The 21,798-nt window shown below is 55.3% G+C and overlaps 1 protein-coding gene across 3 annotated transcripts in view; it reads right to left on the reverse strand.

Moving 5' to 3' along the window:
- Positions 1 to 21,798, reverse strand: part of MRC2 (mannose receptor C type 2) — a 116,337-nt gene that overhangs the window by 32,836 nt on the left and 61,703 nt on the right. For all 3 annotated transcript variants that reach the window (XR_003997593.1, XM_030541416.1, XM_030541415.1), the window contains exons 10-14: positions 13,261 to 13,376; positions 11,645 to 11,793; positions 10,653 to 10,870; positions 2,028 to 2,170; positions 698 to 800 (exon numbers count right to left, since the gene is read on the reverse strand). Coding sequence is in view for 2 of the 3 variants with exons in the window: in XM_030541416.1 (XP_030397276.1) it covers positions 698 to 800; positions 2,028 to 2,170; positions 10,653 to 10,870; positions 11,645 to 11,793; positions 13,261 to 13,376 (729 nt within the window). In the remaining variant the exon portion in view is untranslated. The remainder of the gene's footprint in view (positions 1 to 697; positions 801 to 2,027; positions 2,171 to 10,652; positions 10,871 to 11,644; positions 11,794 to 13,260; positions 13,377 to 21,798) is intronic.

Genomic DNA, 21,798 nt, shown 5'->3' on the forward strand with positions numbered 1-21,798 from the left:
CAAGGACAACTCCGCAGCCTTATCAGTATTATCCTGTCTCAATAAAACAGCTTTCAGTGCCCAAGGGGATGTCTACAATTTAAGGACTTCAATAACTCAGACATAGGTTAGGGGTTTGTTATAGAAGTGGATGGGTGAGATTCTGTGGCCTGCATTGTCCAGGAGGTCAGACTAGATGATCATAATGGTCCCTTCTGACCTTAAAGTCTATGAGTCGGAAAGACGAGGTGCTGGCCACTTGTGGTTAGTAAAAAGCTCATAGCTCATTATGCAAGTCAGAGGATCAGATCCTCAGGGGCTGCAAATTGGCAAACCTCCGTTAATGTCAACAGAGTAACACCTGCTTGCATCAGCTCCGGATCTGTTCTGTGGTGCCCTGACCAAATTCCAAATGGGTAACAGTCACCTTCTGCCTCCCTAAAATTACCCCTGCAGAAGCTGCTTCCTCTCCTGAACTACTGCACAGCACTGCTGAATAGCTGCTGTTGTCCACCCTAGAGGAGGCTGCATTTCAGCAACAGGTGAAGTGGCTCCTCTCTATCTACGTTGATGGTTTGCAGTCAGTGTGTCCAGCACTTTGAGGTCTTTGGATGCCGGTTTGCCACACCCGCAGAGCAGGTGGCCGCCCTGCTTGCCTCTCAGCTCATGGCATTGCTGGCCTGGCACCTGTTCCTGTGCAAAGCGGATCTGCACTCACCCCGAGGCCGTCGCTCCACCTCCAGCTCCTCTCTGCTCCAGGATCCCGCCGGTTCAAGCCAATCCAGAACCAGTGCTGCTCATGGATCTCCGGTTCCGATTCACTGGAAGAAATCACACGAAGCTGGTGAACTGTGGGAAGGGGAAACACTTCCTGTCTCCTTCCTTTAGCATGGAGCTGGAGGGGGAGCTATTAGGAAGAATGCCCAGGGCCAGTTCTAATGCCCCTGGATGCTCCGCAGTGCGAAGGGCAAAGCGCAGGTGGTACATCCCACAATGCATCTGCAAACATGATTTTATCCCCATCCCCAGGAACACCAGTGAAAAAAAATCACGTGCACACCCACTTCAGGCACTGGTGTGTGCATGCTTTGCCTACAGCGTACACCCTGCCTAGGCAACAGCAAAACATACACGTATGCACACGTGCACGGATACACACAGACACAGGACATATAAAATGCCACACAGGATTGGACCAACGGCCCAGCTAGTCCAAGTAACTGTCCGAGATGCTTCAACGGAAGGCACAGGAACCCCCAGTAGAGAATTATGGAATAACCTGCTCATAGGGGTTTAGTAATTCTGTTGCTTTGAGTTATGGCCCAGAGCTCCCCACTCCCTGCAACAGGGGAGGGTTCCTTGGGTAATTATTTAGAGATGCACTTTCTCATTGGCTTATGCCCTGTAACAGAAAACTTTACACTCCTTGGTTTCAATCTTTACTCTATACCGCTGGGTGTTCTCATTATCAATGTAAATGCCTGGAGTCCTGCCAAGGTCTTGGCCTCAAAGAGGTATTGTGCCAATGAGTTCCACATGCTAATCATCCCTATGGAAAAAAAGTGTTTCCTCATTTTACGGCTTGCTCCCTATAATTTCAGGGAGCAGCTCCTTGTTCCGACAAGGAAGGATAAATAGCTACACATTTCTCACCTATCTACTTGCCAATTTATATTAGTACAGAGGTGTCCATCACCATGGGCTCTGGGCACTTGAGCCTATTCAGTATTTCATACACGTGTCAGGTCCTTGTTGCCTCCCCAAAGTCAAAAGTTCCAGTCTTTTCAGCCTCTTGTACTATGTACACACATTTACACACATAATACGTACCTGCTCATACTCAGGTCAGCGTACATGCTTTGCCTACAAAGTCGCACGTATACACACGGCCAATCATGCACACAGACACATACACATCTATGTACACAAATACATGCAGACTCTTGTACACACAGTCACCCTCACATGGGTGCAGGAGTGTATGTGCACTTGCACAGGCACTGACATCCGTGCACACGCCCACGCCCCCTTTACAACCGACTCCTCACCCGAAGATCTTGTTCAGGGTGTTGGCCACAAAATGCTCCTCCTCATAGCTGCCCAGGCTGAGCAGCTGCGCCCCCAGGTCACGGCAGAACAGCTGGGCCAGAATCCAGGTCTTTTTGTCCTGCAGCTTGTCGTAGTTAAACACCTGGCATGGGCGAGAGGGGCAGACTCACTGCTCTGCTCCCTGCCCAGAGCGCCCCACGATTCCCTTCTGCTGCTTCCAAGCTGCCACCCCCTCACCTGGGGCACGTTACACATGATGAGATGCTGAGTCTGCTCCAGCCCGACCCCCAGTGCATGGTGGCCGAGGCCTGTCTGGTCACGGTGGATTCTCACCTTTTGCAGACCAGGCACTGCCACTACTCCCCACTCCATGGCTAAGTTTCCCAAAGGTGGGAAAGATCCACGGGCAGTTGGGGCCAGCTCTCCGATGGGGGCTCCACACTGTGCTTTAAAGAGCCTCAAATGCCCGCAGGTGCCATTCACAGCCTGGTGACGCATAGGGCCTGTCCTGTAGCACCGGCTGGCCTGTGCAACACGTACCAAGAGCAGTAGAATTTAGCAAGTTACAGAAGCTTAATGCTCCAGCCGAGAGTGCAGTCAGCAAGGGAGAAGGGTGGAGGCTCTCCAGAGCTGCCATCCCAAACACCTAGAGTTAGGAAAGCCTCTCGGCCAGCTCCTCTGCCTCCCAGCCTGCAGCATCCAGTCCTGCGGATGACAAACTGGCTCGGACAGGCAGCCTGCTTTCCATCCTCCACAATGACAGCAGCAGAGAGAGAGACCCAGAGTGATTTAATTACCCCCTGCCTCCGGCCCCTAGCTGCTGTGCAGCTCCTCACACACTAAGGCTAAGGCCCAAGGAGCCTTCTCCACCACTCCCTGCCCAGGAGCCGGCTACATTGCTGGTGCTTGGGCTCCGGATACCCACGGACTGAGGAAGTCCAGCACCTCTAGCAGCACTGGCTCCTCAAGGCATTTGGGGAGAGCAGGTGCACAACTCTGTCCCGCCCTCTAGCCAGCCAGGAGGGCTGGAGGGGCGCACGGGGGAGGGACGCTCACCTTGGAGCTGGGCTGAGCAGCAGGAGATACACTGTCTGCCCTGCCCATGCAAACCTCCAGGAGCTTCTGCCAGGCTGCTGGGCCTCCGCACCCCACCTCCAGGGCAGGGCTGTGGCTTGAAGGCATCTTGCCTGGGGAGGGCGTGTGTGTGACAGACTCAGTATGGCTTTCCTGGGTGCACACTCATTCCCTTCCCTCGCTCTTTACAACCACTGCTGTCTCAGCAGCCTCGCAAGGGCACCGGTGAGGGCTCTGCAGGTCGCCTCATTTCCCTGCAGTGGTGTCTGTGATCATGGTTGGCACAGGGTTGCCAGGTGTCCGGTTTTCGACTGAACAGTCCAGTCGAAAAGGGGACCTGGCAATGTCTGGGCAGAGGTACTGACCAGACACCAGAAGTCCAGTTACCGTGGGCATGACGGAAGGGAAGGGTGGAGAGGATCTAGCTAGAAAGAAGGGGGAGGGGAGACTGGAGCAAGCAGGGGCAGGGCCTCGGGGGAGGAGGGAGACAAGGGATGGGGACTGGGGGGGGGACAGACAGAATGCGGGGAGGGGTGAGGAAGGGGGGTTCTGGTTGTCAGCAATTAGAAAGTTGGCAATCCTAGGCTGGCAGCTTTGGGGTGGGATGTAGCCACCCCAAGGACACAGAAAAGACGGTTACTCACCTTTGTAACTGTTGTTCTTCGAGATGTGTTGCTCACATCCATTCCAGTTAGGTGTGCGCGCCGCGCGTGCACGTTCGTCGGAAACTTTTTACCCTAGCAACTCCAGTGGGCCGGCAGGTCGCCCCCTGGAGTGGCGCCGCCATGGCGCCCAATATATATCCCTGCCGGCCCGCCCGCTCCTCAGTTCCTTCTTGCCGGCTACTCCGACAGTGGGGAAGGAGGGCGGGTGTGGAATGGATGTGAGCAACACATCTCGAAGAACAACAGTTACAAAGGTGAGTAACCGTCTTTTCTTCTTCGAGTGATTGCTCACATCCATTCCAGTTAGGTGACTCCCAAGCCATACCTAGGCGGAGGGGTCGGAGTGAGAAGTCGCGGCACGGAGCACTGCAGTTCCGAAGGCCGCATCCTCTCTCGACTGCTGTACCAGGGCGTAGTGGGAAGCAAAGGTGTGGACCGATGACCAGGTCGCTGCCCGACAGATTTCCTGGATGGGCACACGGGCGAGGAAAGCCAGCGACGACGCCTGCGCCCTGGTAGAATGCGCAGTCACACGGCCCGTAGGGACATGGGCCAAGTCATAACAGGTCCTGATACAGGACGTAACCCACGAGGATAACCTCTGGGAGGAGATAGGAAGCCCTTTCATACGGTCCGCTACCGCCACGAAAAGCTGGGGGGATTTGCGGAAGGGTTTGGTCCTCTCTATGTAGAACGCGAGAGCTCTACGGACATCCAGCGAGTGGAGCTGCTGCTCCCTGCCTGAGGAGTGAGGTTTTGGGAAAAAAACCGGGAGGAAAATCTCTTGGTTGACGTGGAAGGCTGAGACCACCTTGGGTAGAAAGGCAGGGTGTGGTCTAAGCTGTACCTTGTCTTTGTGGAAGACCGTATATGGGGGGTCTACCACAAGGGCTCGGAGTTCCGACACCCGTCTAGCTGAGGTGATAGCTACTAGAAAGGCAGCCTTCCAAGAGAGGTAAAGCAGGGAGCAAGTAGCTAACGGCTCAAAGGGGGGCCCCATGAGCCGGGACAACACCAGGTTAAGATCCCAGGTTGGAGCAGGGGGACGGACGTTAGGGAATAACCGTTCCAGCCCTTTAAGAAGTCTCGACACCGTCGGGTGAGAAAAAACGGAGCGACCGTCCGCACCCGGGTGAAAGGTGGAGATAGCTGCCAGATGGACTCGCAACGACGATAAGGCCAGACCACGTTCTTTGAGGGACCAAACATAGTCTAAGATTTCGGATACCGAAACTTCCATAGGGCGGAGATTTCTCTCTACGCACCAACAGGAGAAGCGTTTCCATTTCGCCGAATATGTGGCTCTTGTGGACGGTTTCCTGCTGCTCAAGAGCACCTCTCTCACAGGCGTGGAGCAGCGCAGCTCAGAACCAGCTAGCCACACAGGAGCCACGCCGCTAGGTGCAGCGACTGCAGGTCTGGGTGACAGAGAGACCCGTGGTCCTGGGTAATCAGGTCCGGATGAAGGGGCAGGGGGACTGGGTCGGCTACGGCCAAGTCTAGCAGCATGGTGTACCAGTGCTGTCTGGGCCATGCCGGGGCCACCATGATCACACGAGCCCTGTCTCTGCGCACCTTCAGGAGGACCTTGTGAACCAGAGGGAACGGAGGAAACGCATAGTACAGGTGGGTCGACCACTGGATGAGGAAGGCATCCGCTATCGACCCCGACTCCCTGCCCTGAAAGGAGCAGAACGCTTGGCACTTCCTGTTCCCCTTGGACGCAAAGAGGTCCACCCGGGGATAACCCCACCTCCGGAAAATGGAGAGAGCGACGTCCGGGCGAAGGGACCACTCGTGTGACAGGAAGGATCTGCTCAATCGATCCGCCAGCGTGTTCCGTACTCCGGGAAGGAAGGAAGCCCTGAGGTGAATGGAGTGGGCTACGCAAAAGTCCCAGAGTCGTATCGCCTCGAGGCACAGGGAGGAGGACCTGGTGCCGCCCTGCTTGTTGATATAATACATGGTCGTCGTGTTGTCCGTGAACACGGCTACACAACGACCCTGAAGCTGATGACAAAACGTTTGGCAAGCAAGGCGGACCGCTCTCAACTCCCTCATGTTGATGTGTAGCCCCACCTCCTCCTGGGACCATAGGCCCTGCGTCCGCAGGGTCCCTAGGTGGGCCCCCCAGCCTAGATCTGAGGCATCCGTTGTCAGGGATACCGAGGGCTGAGACGGGTGAAAGGGAAGACCCGCACACAATACGGACTGGTCCAACCACCAGCCGAGGGAATTTAAGACCTTCTGGGGGACTGTGATTAACATGTCTAACGGTTGCCTTGGCCTGTAATGACTGATAAGCCACAGCTGGAGAGGCCTCATGCGGAGCCGAGCGTAGTCGGTCACAAAAGTGCACGCCGCCATGTGGCCTAACAGGGTTAGACATGTCCTCACTGACGTCAACGGGGCTGACCGCAAGCGTTGAACGATCGCCGCCATGGTCTGGAACCGCTGCCGAGGCAGCGAGGCCCTGCCCACAGTGGCGTCCAGGACGGCCCCGATAAATTCCACCTTCTGAGTGGGCCTCAGGGTGGACTTGTCTGTGTTTATCAAGAGGCCCAGACTCGCAAACATGCCGGTGATCACGCGGACATGGCTGTACACCTGCTGTTCCGACGTGCCCCGAATCAACCAATCGTCCAGATAAGGGAACACGTGGACACGGTTGCGCCGAAGATGCGCCACGACAACTGCCATGCATTTTGTAAACACCCTCGGGGCCGTGGACAGGCCAAACGGGAGGACCGCAAATTGATAATGACGAGCCCCCACAACGAAGCGGAGGAAGCGTCTGTGGCGTGGCCAAATGGCAACGTGGAAATACGCGTCCTGCATGTCGAGGGCGGCGTACCAGTCTCCCGGATCCAGGGATGGAATAATGGTCCCCAGGGATACCATGCGGAACTTCAACTTCACGAGGTATTTGTTGAGCTCTCGCAGGTCGAGGATAGGCCTGAGGCCCCCCTTGGCCTTGGGGATCAGAAAATAGCGGGAATAAAACCCTTTGCCTTTCTCGTTTTCGGGAACCGCCTCTATAGCTCCTTTGCTGAGGAGCGTCTGCACCTCCTGCCGAAGGAATTGCTCGTGAGAGGGGTCCCTGAAGAGGGACGAGGAAGGAGGGCGGGAAGGAGGAAACGAAACAAACTGCAGGCGGTACCCCGTCTGCACCACGCTTAAGACCCAGCGGTCCGATGTTATTTGGGACCACGCCGGGAGGAAAAACGAAAGGCGGTTGGAAAACGGGGGGGAAGGATCCATAGGGGAAACTGTTACTGCGCCCTCGAGCGCACCTTCAAAATGAAGGCTTAGGACCAGGCGGGGGTTTTGAGGAGCCTTGGTTCTGCCCCCCTTGGTTCCCCGACTGCCTGCGCCTCCCGTTCCTGCCGCGGCGCCTGTAAAGGTCCTGCCGCTGGCGGAACTGGGAAAACGGCCGACGGTGCTGCTGTTGTTGCGGCCTAAAGGGTCTACGCTGTGTCACGGGGGTGTGCATCCCGAGGGACCGCGCAATGACCCGGTTGTCCTTTAAACTCTTAAGTCTGGGGTCTGTCTTATCGGAAAACAGGCCCTGGCCTTCGAAAGGAAGGTCCTGTATCGTGTGCTGGAGCTCTGGCGGAAGGCCGGAAACCTGCAGCCAGGAGATGCGACGCATCGTAACTCCTGACGCGAGGGTACGGGCAGCCGAGTCCGCAGCGTCCAAGGAGGCTTGTAAGGCCGTGCACGCGACCTTCTTGCCTTCGTCCAGGATGGCCGTAAACTCTTGGCGAGCATCCTGTGGCAGCAGCTCCTTAAATTTGTCCACTGCCACCCAGGAGTTAAAGGCGTATCTGCTCAGCAGGGCCTGCTGGTTAGAGACCCTGAGCTGCAGCGCCCCAGCCGAATACACCTTACGGCCAAGGAGGTCCATCCGCCTGGCTTCTCTGGACTTGGGGGCCGGAGCCTCCTGGCCGTGACGCTCCCTATCGTTCACCGATTGCACTACCAGTGAACCAGGAGTCGGGTGAACATGTAAATATTCGTACCCCTTAGAAGGGGCCATGTACTTCCTCTCGACTCCTTTCGCTGTCGGAGGGATGGAGGCCGGGGACTGCCAGATAGTATTGGCATTGGCCTGGATGGTCCGTATGAACGGCAGGGCGACCCTGGTGGGAGCATCGGAAGAGAGGATGGTGACAATTGGGTCCTCTATCTCCGAGACCTCCTCTGCCTGCAGACTCAGGTTTTGAGCCAATCTCCTGAGGAGGTCCTGGTGCGCCCTGAGATCCAGCGGGGGGGGACTGTTGGAGGAGGTACCCGCCACCGCCTCATCCGGGGAGGAGGATGATGAGACCCCAGGCACAATAGTGTCCAACGGGGGGTCTTCCTCAGCCCTCGCCTCTGTCTCCGGAGCCACAGCGGAGTCCTGCTGTTTGGACCCTTCGTCCCCTTCCGGGGAGGGAGGGGGGCGAGACAAAGAGGCTTCAGGGGCCCTACGCTCCGCAGTCGCCGGCCTAGCAGGGAGCTGCTGGGGGCCCTGGGCCTGATGGTACGCCCAGGGTGTCCAGAATCCCCACTGTTGTGGGCCTTGGTCCTGCAGCGGCGGATCAGCAAACAGCGCCGCCTGCCGGTCGGTGCCCAGCGCATAGCCGCTGTCCGTCTGGGAGGATACGGACGGCTGCCTCGAGGGCCACGGCGGGGCCGACCCTGGATGGTACGGGTCTGCGCGGGCCGGCACGGAGGATCGTCTCGGTGCCGGGGACCGGTGCCGGGAGTCATATCGGTGCCGGGATCGGGACCGGGACCGGGATCTGTCACGGTGCCGGGCGCCGCTTCGGTACCGGGCGCCGCTTCGGTGCCGGGACCTACTACCAGCTCGGTGCCGGGAGATCGACCGGGACCGGGACCTGCCACCAGCTCGGTGCCGGGAGGTCGACCGGGACCTGCCACCAGCTCGGTGCCGGGAGGTCGAGCGAGACCGGGACCGGGACCGGGACCTGCCACCAGCTCGGTGCCGGGAGGTCGACCGGTGCGGCGAGTAGCGTCGGGACCTGCTCCTGGAGTCGCGGTGCCGGTGTCGACTGGAGCCTGACCGCGACCGTCTCGATGCCGACCGGTGCCGCGAGTGCGACCGGTACCGCTGAGGGGAGCGGTGCCGGGACTGCGAGCGGCGTCGGGATCTGGAGCGCCCAAGACGTCGGGACCTGGATGGCGAACGACTGTCTGTGGGCGGTGCCGACATCATTGGCTTGCCTCTGGACGCGACCCGCACCGGAGGTACCGGGGGTGGCAGCCGAGTAGGCTCCGTCAGGGCAATAAGGTCCCGAGCCGAGGCAAAGGTCTCCGGTGTGGATGGGACCACTATCTCAACCCCAGATCTCATGGGGGAGCTCGGCGGCACCGGACTCAACGGACCCGCCGGGCCCGGAGTCAACGGTGCCGGCGGCGCCGCGGCTGATGTCGAGGCCGGGCGCTCTAGCCGGGTCTGCCTGGCCGGAGTATTAGACTTCGACGGCCTTGGCTCTGGCTCCAGTGCCGGAGAGGGTCGGTGCCGAGGAGTCTTCTCGGTGCCGGAGCGATCCGGTGCCGGTGCCGATACCACGGCCTGCGAAGCCGCCGGGTCAAGTGCCGCCTCCATCAGGAGAGTTCGGAGCCTTTGATCCCTCTCCTTCTTTGTCCTCGGCTTAAAGGCCTTACAGATGCGGCACTTGTCAGATCTGTGCGACTCCCCGAGGCACTTCAGGCACGCTTCGTGGGGATCGCTGGTAGGCATGGGCTTCTTGCAGGCCGCACACTGCTTGAAGCCCGGCGAACCAGGCATGAGCCCGGTGCCGGGTGCCGGGAAGGGCTAAGCCCCCGGCGAAGAAGTACTTTATAACTAATTAACTTAACTATCAACTTAACAAACTATTTAACAACTGTAATGGAACTAGAGAATAACAATAGATAACGATAGATAACTAGGAGAGCTAGGGACGTGGAGGACAGCTAAGCCGCGCTCCACAGTTCCAACGACCGACACGGCGGTAAGAAGGAACTGAGGAGCGGGCGGGCCGGCAGGGATATATATTGGGCGTCATGGCGGCGCCACTCCAGGGGGCGACCTGCCGGCCCACTGGAGTTGCTAGGGTAAAAAGTTTCCGACGAACGTGCACGCGCGGCGCGCACACCTAACTGGAATGGATGTGAGCAATCACTCGAAGAAGAACATGTGTGTACACCACACGCTAAGCCTGGGTCTGTGGGACCTGGACTTTCAGTGTTTCCAGCCCCGTGCTTGAGCGTCCACGCTGAACTGCAAACTGGGGCTTACACTTGCTGGACCCAGGTCTCACAGCCATGCTAACGCGTACACACTGCACTACACAGAGTTTCTGACTTGGATCTGCAGCCTGAGCTGCGTCTACACTGCAAAATGACTGGGCTTGGTCTCCAACCCACCAACTAGCAGTGTGCTAAGACCCGGATCCTGAGTGTTCATTAACTGGAGTCAGACTGATTTCCATGTGGATGGAAGTGGGGCTTGGATTCAAACCTGAACCAGGGCCTGGATTTAGTATACAGTGTAGACAAACCCAGAGAACTCTGCAGTCTTCCCTTGGACACACTGGCTTCTTACCACAGCTGGCTTTAGCAAGTGCAGGGGCTGACTCGTGGGGCTTGTACTCACCGGGCGGCGCTCCAAGTCTTCGGCGGCACTTTGGATTGCCACACTCCGGGCGGGGGAGAGGGCCGCAGGGCTTGCAGCGTTCTGGCCGGGGAAGCGGGGCTGCATGCTTAGAGCTGTCTGCCCGCGCTCCAGCCGGGGGAGCGGGGACGCGGGACTTGCAGCTCTGGCTGGGTGCGGGGCCCTCTTAGGCGCGGGGCCCGATTCTGGGGAATTGGCCTAAAGCCGGCCCTGCTTCTTACCTTGTAGCAATGTCGGAGCTTGGAGTCTGAGCTCCATCCCTGGGGGCATGAGCCGGTGAGGCTGGGTGTCGGGTATGGGGCTGGTAACTCGGGGTTCACCGGGGTGCCCAGGTTCTGCCTGCAGATGTATTTGGCCTTGAACGTGCTGCAGTTCTTCACCTCCCATAGCCCTATGGAGCTCCCCGTGGCCAGGGCGATGCAACCGCCTTTGTTGTAACCTGGAACACTCGTGGAAAGGGGGCAGAGAGGGGGACAAGGTTTGAGCCTAGACAGAGTGTGGAACCGGCCACCTACCCCTGATGTAACAGGCCCCCACCTAGGGATATCTTCGCTGGCCCTTCCCGCTACCACCGGGTGGGCACCAAGTACACAGCGTGAGTACAGACCCCACTGCTGCCCTGGGGCATCCAGAAGCAGGGGAGGCATAGCTTGCGGTGCCACCCTTCAGAGGGTAGAATGGGTAGGGAATGGAGAAGTTAGGCAACGGGGATGGGGGATGAGTGGGACCGATCCCCTCCCCCTCAGGGCCGCTAGGCCCACAGGAAGTTGAAATGGACCAGAGCTGCCAGGGGCAGGCAGGAGCATCCCCTACAGGATGCGCCCCAGTGTCTTCTGCTGACTGGTTCCCGTATTGGGGCTGCCATGGGAGCTGGCCCCACAGCCCAAGAGATTGGACTGTGGTGGCATTTTCCTTTGTCCAGTTCCCTCTCACAGCTCTTTGTTATCCCCACCGTGTGCTGCTCCAGATGGCTCCCCTCCCTGCTTGGGGTCTACTCCCTTCACATCCAGGAAGATATGGAGGTAGAAAGAGCTGCCGCCATTAGCTGGCCACTGCTCCTCTGGCCATCGGCGTCTGGCCCTGCGCTCCTTGCCACGGCAATGCTCAGGGAACACAAGCTGCCATTTGTCTTGCGGGGGAGGAAAATGATGGGAAATTGGAGGAGGGAACGAACACCCCACCCTACCCCCACAGCTGGCTTCTGTGCCATTACCGGGCTGGTCGCGGTTCCAGTGGGTGTACATGACCTCGTCGCCGCTCAGCCAGCGGAAAGCGCCCGTCTCGTTGATGTCCTGCAGCGCCGTCCAGAAATACTCCCTGTCCCAGCCATAGATGAGGCTGCTGACGTACGCCTGCTCAAACCTGACACGGGAGAGCAGTGAGATGCTCTGCGGTTAATCTTCCTCCTCTGTGGCTCCGGCTCTGAGACACAGGCCTATTCCCGCCCTCAGCCCTAGGGCCTGGCCTGAGTAGAGACTCAGACTTTTAGCATTTGGGAACCCTAGTTCAATCCCCAGCAGCTGTCACACAAGCAGTACAGTCTCAGATGCTTCCTGCTGTGTCCCCTGCTAATTAACTTGGCCGCTTGTTACTCCTGGGGGAATTCTGCACCAAAACATTAAAAATTCTGCGCACAATATTTTAAAATTCTGCATATTTTATTTGTCAAAATAACACAATATAATCACACCAGTTTCAATTCTTTTTGGCCATTTATTTCAAAATACCTCTCAGCAAGTATGTCTGTAACAAAACAGACAACAAAAAACAATTCAGGAAATGTTTTTTTGACAAATAGATTCCTTACTAGGCCTATTAATACAGAACTCTGAGTAACAATTCATTTAAACTACAATACAGAAATGTATTTCCTGCCCCCCTGAGAAGCAGTGCAAAGGCTTTGGGGAGTCAGGGGTAACCGAGAAGCTGAGGGAGAAGGAAGTAAATTGTTGGGAAGGAACCTGGGTGTGAACTTGGAGGGTTGTTGGGCATGGGTGGGAAAGGTATGGAACAGGTTTTTTTGGGGGGTGGGAAGAGATTGTTAGGGAGCTTCCCCCATGCAGGCCCTAGCTGACCTCTAGCCTCTCCCATTCAGTCAGTCTCATCTGCCCCTGTGCCCCCACTCAGCCACTCCCTTGTTTCCCCTCCCCCTGCCCCCATGTGTCTTTGTGCCCCGACTCAGCCACTCCCCTGTCCCCATGTGTCTCTGTACCTCCCTCTCACCTATGGCACTGGTTCCATTCCCATTCAGACCTTGCCCCTGTCTGACCACCCCACAGCACCCCATGCTGTCTGTCTCCTCATAGCCCCTGTATCCTGACCTGGCCTGATAAACTCTGAGAAGAAGGCAGCTCTCTCTCTTCCCTCGCTGGCCTGGAGCTGCAGCTTTGTTCTATCACCACAGCGCCTTCTCGTGACAAAAGGCAGAATTGCAGCAACATTTCTGCAGTATCTTTTTTTGTGCACAAAAAAATTAGAAATCTGCAGGGCTCATTAATTATGCACATACACAGTAGCACAGAATTTCCCCAGGAGTATCCTGTGGTAAGTATCGTTATCCCATTACATAGATGGGGGAAAATGGGATGTGACTTGCTTCAAGACTGCACAGCCAGCCACTCAGTGGCAGAGCTAGAAATAGAAACCAGGGGACTCCCTCCCCATCCCTTCTTCAGAACACAGGCCTTCTCTGCTAATGAAATATTCAGCACCAAGCCAGGGGGTAGGGGATGGGACTCCAGGGACCTCAGCTAGGGTTATGGGCGTGTCCCGGAGGGAATGGAAGCCGAACACTCATGGCAGCAGAGCTAATCGCCAGAGCGCACCCACCTGTTGGTGATGGTGACGAGGGTGGCCCCGAAGTCAATGCACATCTTCCGTGCATCGCTGTAAGTCACACGGTCTTCTCCTAGCCAATAGCAGGAGGGGCTGTGCCATTTCCAGCCCTGGGAAAAGAGAAGACAATGATGGTAAGACATCTTGCAGACTTTAGTACCATCTGAGCAGATGTGCTTTCCCTTTACCCACAATGCATAATTGTCCAGTGGAACTCGCTGCTACAAGATGTCACTGAGGCCAGGAGCCTAGCAGGATTCAGAAAAGGGATCAGACATGCACATGAATAAGAACCACCTCTGCAGTTCCACTAGCTAGGATAAAACAATCTACTGGGGATATAAACCCTCTTGCTTCAGGCCACAAGAAACCACTGATGGCCAGAAAGAGCTTCTGCCACAGACGCGTTATTGAATGAGAGTCCACTAGGGGGTTCCTTGCATCCTCCTCTGAAAGCAGCTGATGCTGGCCACACTTAGAGGCAGGAGACTGGCCTACGATAGACACTGGGTTTCATCCAGTCTGGCAATCCCTATGCAAACTAACTAGAGTTACTTAGTGTTGTGTCTCATCCAAAACCTAGCAGCAAAGGGCTCCCTGCAACTTCTGGGGCACTGGGCTCAGCATGGCTTCATAGGGAAGAGCGCCATGACCTGACTCACCACCATCACTTCCTGGGTTTTTCTTGGGAGGTCTCCCATCCACAGGCTAACCCGGCTTGACCCTGTTTATCTGGTGAGATCTAACAAGATTGCAGCAAAAACATTGAAGCAGCTTCAAAGTAACAGAAAAATCTGTGTTGCCAACATCCCACTCCCAAGTGGAGGTTCAGGGAGAGGAATACAATCCCCTCCTTATGCGGGAAAGCCAAGTCCCACCGCAGTCTGCTTTAATAGCCCTGGTTTGCTGATGCTGGAGCCTCTCTGGAGTTGGGGACACAACAGGGTCTATTCTCCGCCAGAGCAGACGGCAGGAGGGACTGTGCAGAGAGCTCCAGAAATGCTTGGCAAAGGCACCGGCAGCCACGGCTGCATGAGGTGGGAGGAAGGAGGCTTGATCGCTGCAGAGAAAGGGAGGAAGAGTGAAAGGAAACACACTGAACAAAAGAAAAAGCCAGGAGGGTTTTCCTTGCCCAGTCTGAGGCCAGGGTTGGGGAGAAGGAAGGAGGGGCTCGGCTGGAGAAATTGGCCTTGCTCAGGCCTGGGTCACACTGCCACTTTCCCGCACCCTAGGGAAGCTAACAAATCATGTGTGGTCATGTCAGGCTAAGCTGTTCATCCACGCCATGGGGCCCGCACCCCCTCCCTACAGCCACCCCGAGTCCCAGCACTCCAGTCCAGGGCGCAAAAGCCCATTGTCTCCACCTTCGCTAGCTAGGCACACCGCTACAACCCACCTCCCACCAACTTCAGCGCCGCCAGCCCGACCGTGACAGCTCCCGTAGGTGGCAGCAAAGAGCCGGGTGCCGAGCAGGACACAGAGTCGCACACTAGCTTTACGCATTACGAAAGTGAGAGGCAAACCCAGCTAATGAATCCTCACAACCAGGAGCGCGGCTACATCCAATATGCCAAGGAGGGATGTCAACAGGCTGGAGGGCATGTTCCCTTATCAGTACCTAGCTCCACAACCCCCCTGCAAGATAGGTAAGAATTATCATCGACATTTTGCAGATGGAGAAACTGAGATAATGACCACGAGGGAGGGCCCTTCCCAAGGCTCACCGAGGGCATTAGCGTCTGGTCCAGGATGTGATCTCCCAAGTTCCTGGCTCCCATTGGCTGGGCTGGGATGATTTAGTTGGGAATTGGGCCTGCTTTGAGCAGGGGGTTGGACTAGAACCTCCTGAGGTCCCTTCCAACCCTCATATTCTATGATTCTGAGATTGCTTTACTCAGAGCGCTTGCCTGAAAGTGCCTGGAAACCTTTGCATCAAGGACTGCCCGTTCTGAGCATGCTCCTGCTGTAATGCAGCATGCGACAGGGGCAATGGCCTTATGCAAACTCCACCTCTCTTTTCTTGGTGGACTTCCAGCCACAGCCTGATGCAGAGGCAAAACCTGGGGCAGAAAGTCCCCCACAGCAACCAGATAAATATGCAGAGGATTCTAGTTGCACAGTGGCATGACAGGTGCCTTTCCCTGAGTTATGCAGAGGGCACAGGCACCAAATTTTATTTTTCCAGGTGGGTGCTCCTTCCTGCTCCTCCCCAAGGCCTTAACCCCACTCCAACCCTTCCCGAAGGCTCTGCCCCTTCCAAGGCCCCACCCTATCTCCACCTCTTCCCACCCCTGCTCTGCCCCCCACCGACCCACCCACCAGCTGCTTGCTGCCTGCCCGGAGCACCTCCCGCCAGCCAGCTGATTGGCATCCCTGCCGAAAAGCTGTGGTTGGTGGGTGCTTGAGCCCCGGAGCACCCATGGAGTTGGCACCTATGGCAGAGGAGCTCCTGCCCCAGACAGCCACAGACTGAAGAGACAACATGCAGAGAAGGACCGGGAGGTGAGGGAGTCTCAGAAGGCAGAGGCTCATGCTACAGAATGAAGCCCTGGTCGCCAAGAAACATGGTGATTATTTCTCAAGGACCCTAGAGCGCGGGGGTCCTGGCTGGCAAATGAGAAGAGTGTGATCCCTGCCCCGGGAGAGCCCACAATCGAGAGACGAGACAGAAAGAAGGAAGAGCAGCTGGGAGCGCTGGAGTCACACAGAGTGGGGGCCTGGTGCCTCTTCGTGCATGGCTTCTGAGCCACCACCACCGGTGTTATCGTTTCACTCCAGCTCAGTTGATTTTGTTTGTAAGGAGCAGAGCTGCAGTGACGCTGGAGCCTTTCAGCCGAGGGCCTCCCGGCAAAGGCTCCCGGCAAAGGTGGGTTGGGATCATCAGCCTCAGCTTACCAGTGGGGTAACTGAAGCCCAGGTGAGGCAGGAGTACAAACAGAACCCAGGAATCCTGGCTCCCAATCCCCACCAGGGTACACTGCTTGCTGTGGGCTCCTGCACCCGCCTCTCACTTTCAGCGTGGAGAGTGTGAGACTGACCCCTGTTGTCCCCTCACCCCGATTTGATACTAATATATCTCCATTAACGGTCATGGAGTTACCACTGCTTTATCCTGGTGTAAGCAACGGGAGACTCTGGCTCTGACAACCAGGAGTTGAACTCACATCTTCTCGGTGGGTTCTAACCCCAGGCTGGCCTATAATTGTGGGTTACAAACTATTACCACCTTCCAGATCCGCCTGCATGGAAATCAGCAAGACAGAAGGGGGAGATGGGGGCAGTTCCCTGCCCCTTCCCAACATCAACAGAAACAGCATTTAAACGAAAGCTGAAGGAAGGGAGAACGGCACCCTTTGGACCCTCTGGGTCACCCTCAGAACCTTCCCTCTAGCCCTGGGGACATGCCTGGGGAATTGCAAGCTGCACTCCTCCGACACTGGCTCTCAAAGGGCTCTGGGACACAGCAGGTTAATACACCAGCCTCTCTCACCCATGGAGACCTGGGTCAAATTATTGCTGAGCAGGGGCTTGGCAGCCCCCGTCCAATTCCTCGTCCACATCTGTCTGCATTACAAAACCACTGCACAGTCTGGCATGACGGGCAGGCTCTTCTCGGAAGAGGCCCCAGCTGGGAGCAAATGAGAATTCTTCACAGCAGCATTCAGCGGACACCTAGCACTGGAGGCTAAGCCGGGGGTGCTGCAGCTCAGGGGGGATGAGTACTGGAGGACCCCAGCACCGGCATGGCAGGGTGGGCTGCAGGTGGGGGGAAAGATGTTTCGTCACTGGGAGCTAGGAACACCACCTGCCTGCTGCCCAGCTGCTCTGGGCTCCCTCCCTGGTGGTCCTACCTTGCACTTCTGTGCACCCTTCTCAGCTGGGATGATCAACTGGAACCCTCCGGCCTGCTCCCCCTATCCCACTGCTCCTGGCCTCCCCTCCAGCACCATTCTCCATTCCCTAGTGCTTCCTTTCTGTGTGCTTCCATCCTCCCTCCCAGAACCACGACCCAAGTCCCCTTCTCCCCTGCCCCAGTCCCCTTCTAACCCAGCCCCCAATATCTCTCTCCGCTGCCCATCACCCAGCTCTTATGGAGCCCAAGTACCTGACTTGCTTGTGGATTTTACACCAATCAATCAGTGGAGGGGTGAGGGGTATGGAGCAGCTCGTTGGCTGACCTGGCAGGGCGGCCTGGGAGAAACGTGTCCGATAGCTTGAGCAGAAGGGCTTTCCACTTGTGAAAAACAGCACATTCTCTTTATAGGACAAAGCAGCGCTGCTGCTGGCTGCCCTGCAGAAATCAATGGGCTGGTCCTAAAGACCAACCTCAAAGAGCTGGGGCAGGACAGGCTGGGGAGGAGAGAGGGCGGCCTCCCCCATTGTGTAGCTGCTGGCTTAGGAGACGTGAGTGTCTGGATCTGGTTTAGAAGGAATTTGGAAGGAGGAAAGAGGGTTCTGGAGTGGGCGTATTGGGCTGAAGGGCAGGACGCCTGGGTTCCACCATCAGTTCTGTCACCCCGAGCAAGCCAGTGCTTTCTGTCTCTGTGACACAGGGACAGAGATACGGGTCCTGCTCACAGTGCATGACTGCCAGGGAAGTGCACTCCCGGGCAAGCCCCACAGAAGGGTATCGGGTGGGGGGTTGTGAGAGCAGTGCTAGAGGAAGCCGTCAGGGCAGAAGTATGGGGGACACTGGAGGGGAGGCTGTAAGGACAGCACTGGGGGGGCTGCGAGGGAAGACACATGGGGAGTACTAGGGGGCCCCGAGTGAGTGGACGAAGTCTGCAGTGTCCTCAATGCCCCTGAAGCAATACTTGTGGGCAAATCCCCCTCAAAACCACACTGCTGGCAAAACAGCCTCTCAGACACTTCTATTGAAATCCCACAGCCTTTCTTCCCTCCTCCTTTCACCTTCCTGCTCCCTGCCACCACAGGCATTGTTTGACTTCTATATTTGAGAGTGTGGCCACGCATGGGCAGGGGTGGACAAATCCTGTGCCTGCCCACAGGGGCGCCGTTTCAGAATGGGGGGAGGGGGTAATTTTAACCATGGTTCCAGGGGCTACTTAGGCAACTGAAAACTCTAGTGTTTTTGTAGATAATAATTTAGAAATATCCAGCAGGAGCATTGTATCTAATTCCTATGTCAAGAAAAAAAATAAACAAACTTTAGACGCATTCAGCTCTAATACTAACACGTTTGGACATCTTGTGGCGAGTCACGTAAGGGACACTGGTTAGGTTTAAAATTGTAATGTCTATTCTGCTCCATGGTGCAGAAGGTGAAAAACCCACATGGTCACTGCCAATCTGACCCAGGGAAGAATTCTTTCCTGACCCCAAATATCATGATCAGATAGACCTGAGCATGTGGGTAAGATCCACCAGGCAGACACCTGGGAAAGAATTCTCTGTAGTAACTCAGAGCCCTCCCCATCTAGTGCCCTGTCTCCAGCTATTGGGGATTTTGCTACAGGCAGTTGCCGATGGGCCACATGCCATTGTAGGCAATCCTGTCACACCATCCCCTCCATAAACTTATCAAGCTCAGTCTCGAAGCCAGTTATCCTTGGGAGGCTGCTCCAGAACTTCACTCCTCTGACGGTTAGAAACCTTCACCTAATTTCAAGCCTAAACTTGTTGATGGCCAGTTTATATGTATTTGTTCTGGGGTCCACACTGATGCTTAACTTAAATAACTCCTCTCCCTCCCTAGTATTTATCCCTCTGATGTATTTATACAGAGTAATCAGATCTCCCCATGGCCTTCTATTGGTTAGAGTAAACAAGCCAAGTTCTTTGTCTTGTCTCATAAGGTGGGTTTTCCATTCCCCAGATCATCCTAGTAACCCTTTTCTGCACCTGTTCCAGTTTTAATTGATCTTTCTTAAAACATGGGAGACCAGAATTGCACATAATACTCCAGACGCAGTCTCACCAGTGCCTTGTATAATGGTACTAATACTTCCCTGTCTCTACTGGAAATACCTCACCTGATACATCCTAGGACTGCATTAGCCTTTTTCATAGCTGCATCACATCGGTGGCTCACAGTCGTCTTATGACCAACCAATACCCCCAATTCTTTCTCCTCCTCTGTCACTTACAACTGATAAATCCCCAGCTTATAGTAAAAACGCTTGTTGTTAGTCCCTAAATGCGTGACCTTGCACTTAGTGCTATTATATATCATTCCCATTTCTATTACTCCAGCGTACGAGGTCATCCACATCTTGTATGGTCTTCCGGTCTTCCTGGGTATTGGTAATACCTCCCAATTTTGTGTCATCTGCAAATGTTATGAGTACACTCCCACTTTTTGTGCCAAGGTCAGTAATAAAAATGTTAAAGGAGGTTAGTCCCAAGACCAATCCCTGAGGAACTCCACTAGTAACTTCCCTCCAGCCTGACAGTTCACCTTTCAGTATGACCTGTTGTCGTCTCCCCTTTAACAAGTTCCTTATCCATCTTTCAGTTCTCAAATATTCATCCCCATCTTCGCAAATTCAGCTAATAATTTCCCATGTGGAACTGTACCAAATGCCTTACTGACATCCAGGCAGATTCGATCTACTGCATTTCCTTTGTCTAAAAAACCAGTTCTCTTCTCAAAGAAAGGTATTAGTAACTTCCTTACCACCTCTTCAACGATTGAAACAACTATAGAAAAAAAAAATCTACAATTTCTGTCATTTAGGCTGCTCACTTTTCGCAGTTCACCAAGCTGGGAACAGATCATTTAACTTTAGGGAACCTCCTATCAGCGCTTTCTTACCTTAATCACCTGTTAATGACTCTGTGTATAAACAAAATTCTGACTCCCTGCCTCTGGGAGAACCCCTTACAGACCACACTCAGGTTGCCTGCCTGAGGCTTGAAGGGGAAACGCCCTCCCATGCCCCCCCGCATTCTGCCTATACCTGCCACATCCAGAGAAGCCTGCCCCTCGCCCTCAGCTCTGCCAGAGCGCGGGATGCTTCACGAGGTGAATTAACAGACTCTGATGGAGGGAACGAGTGGAATTCGCTGGTTGGATCCCCCAGGGACCTGCCAGCTGGGCATGAATTCAGCTGGCCTCCTGAGTTACTCACAAGCAGCCTTCACTCATGGTGAGCTCCCATTTGGTATTTCTCTGGTAACCGGCTGTGCTTTTCTCCTCTGAGTCAGGCTATGCAGCGCTGGCTTTAAGTACCCAGACAGCAACCAAGCACAGCAAGACGCTCTTGTTTCTCTCACTGTGGGCAGCGTGTGTGCATGGCGGAGTGAGTTTGTGTGAAACAGATTTCATAGCTCAGGCTGGAACGAAGTTACAGAGAGGTACAGGGTAGCAGGCCAATTATCAGCAGGACATTGTCATCTGCAATAAGGAAATCAAAGAGCTGGGGGGTGTGGGAGGAAGGGAATGGATTTTTCTTCATTATAATCTGCAGTCTCAGGATCTCATTTAATTTTCTGGCAGTTTTATCCCTTGGCAATCCAGGGACAGCATGAAGGTTTTCAATCAGAGGCGGGTTGTAACTCTGCTGATCTCATCACTAGGCATGCTTAGGCCGGCTGGGCTGTGATGGGAAATCTCTCCGGTATTACAAGAACTGGTCGGGATGATCCACTACATGGTGTTCTCTGAGTCAGGGCTGAACCCAATGCTCCAGTCTGGCACCAAGGGACCCTGCCCTCAGGGGCATCTTTTTTCAGATTAGCTGAAAAACCGAGGTCCTGAGTACAGCTGGTCACTGAAGATCAAATGCCGCTTTTCCCCCCCTGTAAGGAAAGGATATTAACACTGGTGTTCTCATCAACCTAGATAATGACATTCTCCTTTGCCAGTTTACCTGGAGGCTGGATCTTCGTCACTTCCTCTCCTAAGCTGTTGTGTAGCATTACTGTGAGATGTTAAAACAGCTGATGAGACCCACCTTAGAGGCATCTGCAGTCAGGGGTGGGAGAAGAGATCCCCAGAGAAATGCGGTTTGGGTTCCTTTAGGATGAAGGATACTACAGCGATTTCAGATCACCAGTGCCTTAATGTCATTTGCATAAGGCTTATCATCTGGGGGTTTTCAAGACTTGGGTGAAACTCACGAACAACCACCTGTGACCCATTTTAGCCTCTTCTGCCCAAGTATTTACAAACAGTAATGGAAGGAGCTTTACAGCCTTCAGAGGCATCAGGGGAGTACCATCCTCATTTTACAAGATGGAGAAACTGAGGCAGAGAGTAACTTGGCCATGGCTACACAGCATGGCCACGGCAGAGCCAAGAACAGAGCCCAGGGAGACCTTATGTCTTAAACACAAGCACAGACAAAGAGGGCAGGCAGGAGGAAGCTTCTCTGGGGTGCAGGGCAGCATCGAGGTCCCGTGTGGGGACAACAGGTTCTCACATGGAAAGTCACTCAGGGCAGGCCCTTGTGCAAAGAGACCAGAACACAAAAAACAGAGAGATCAGGTCGGGGACCCTGCATCAGGCAGCAGCACCCCAGTAACAGGGTGAGGACGTATGGACAAAACAAGGGGTCTGGAAAAAAACAT

The sequence above is a fragment of the Gopherus evgoodei genome, chromosome 23, assembly GCF_007399415.2.
Source record: "Gopherus evgoodei ecotype Sinaloan lineage chromosome 23, rGopEvg1_v1.p, whole genome shotgun sequence".
Classification (NCBI taxonomy): domain Eukaryota; kingdom Metazoa; phylum Chordata; order Testudines; family Testudinidae; genus Gopherus; species Gopherus evgoodei.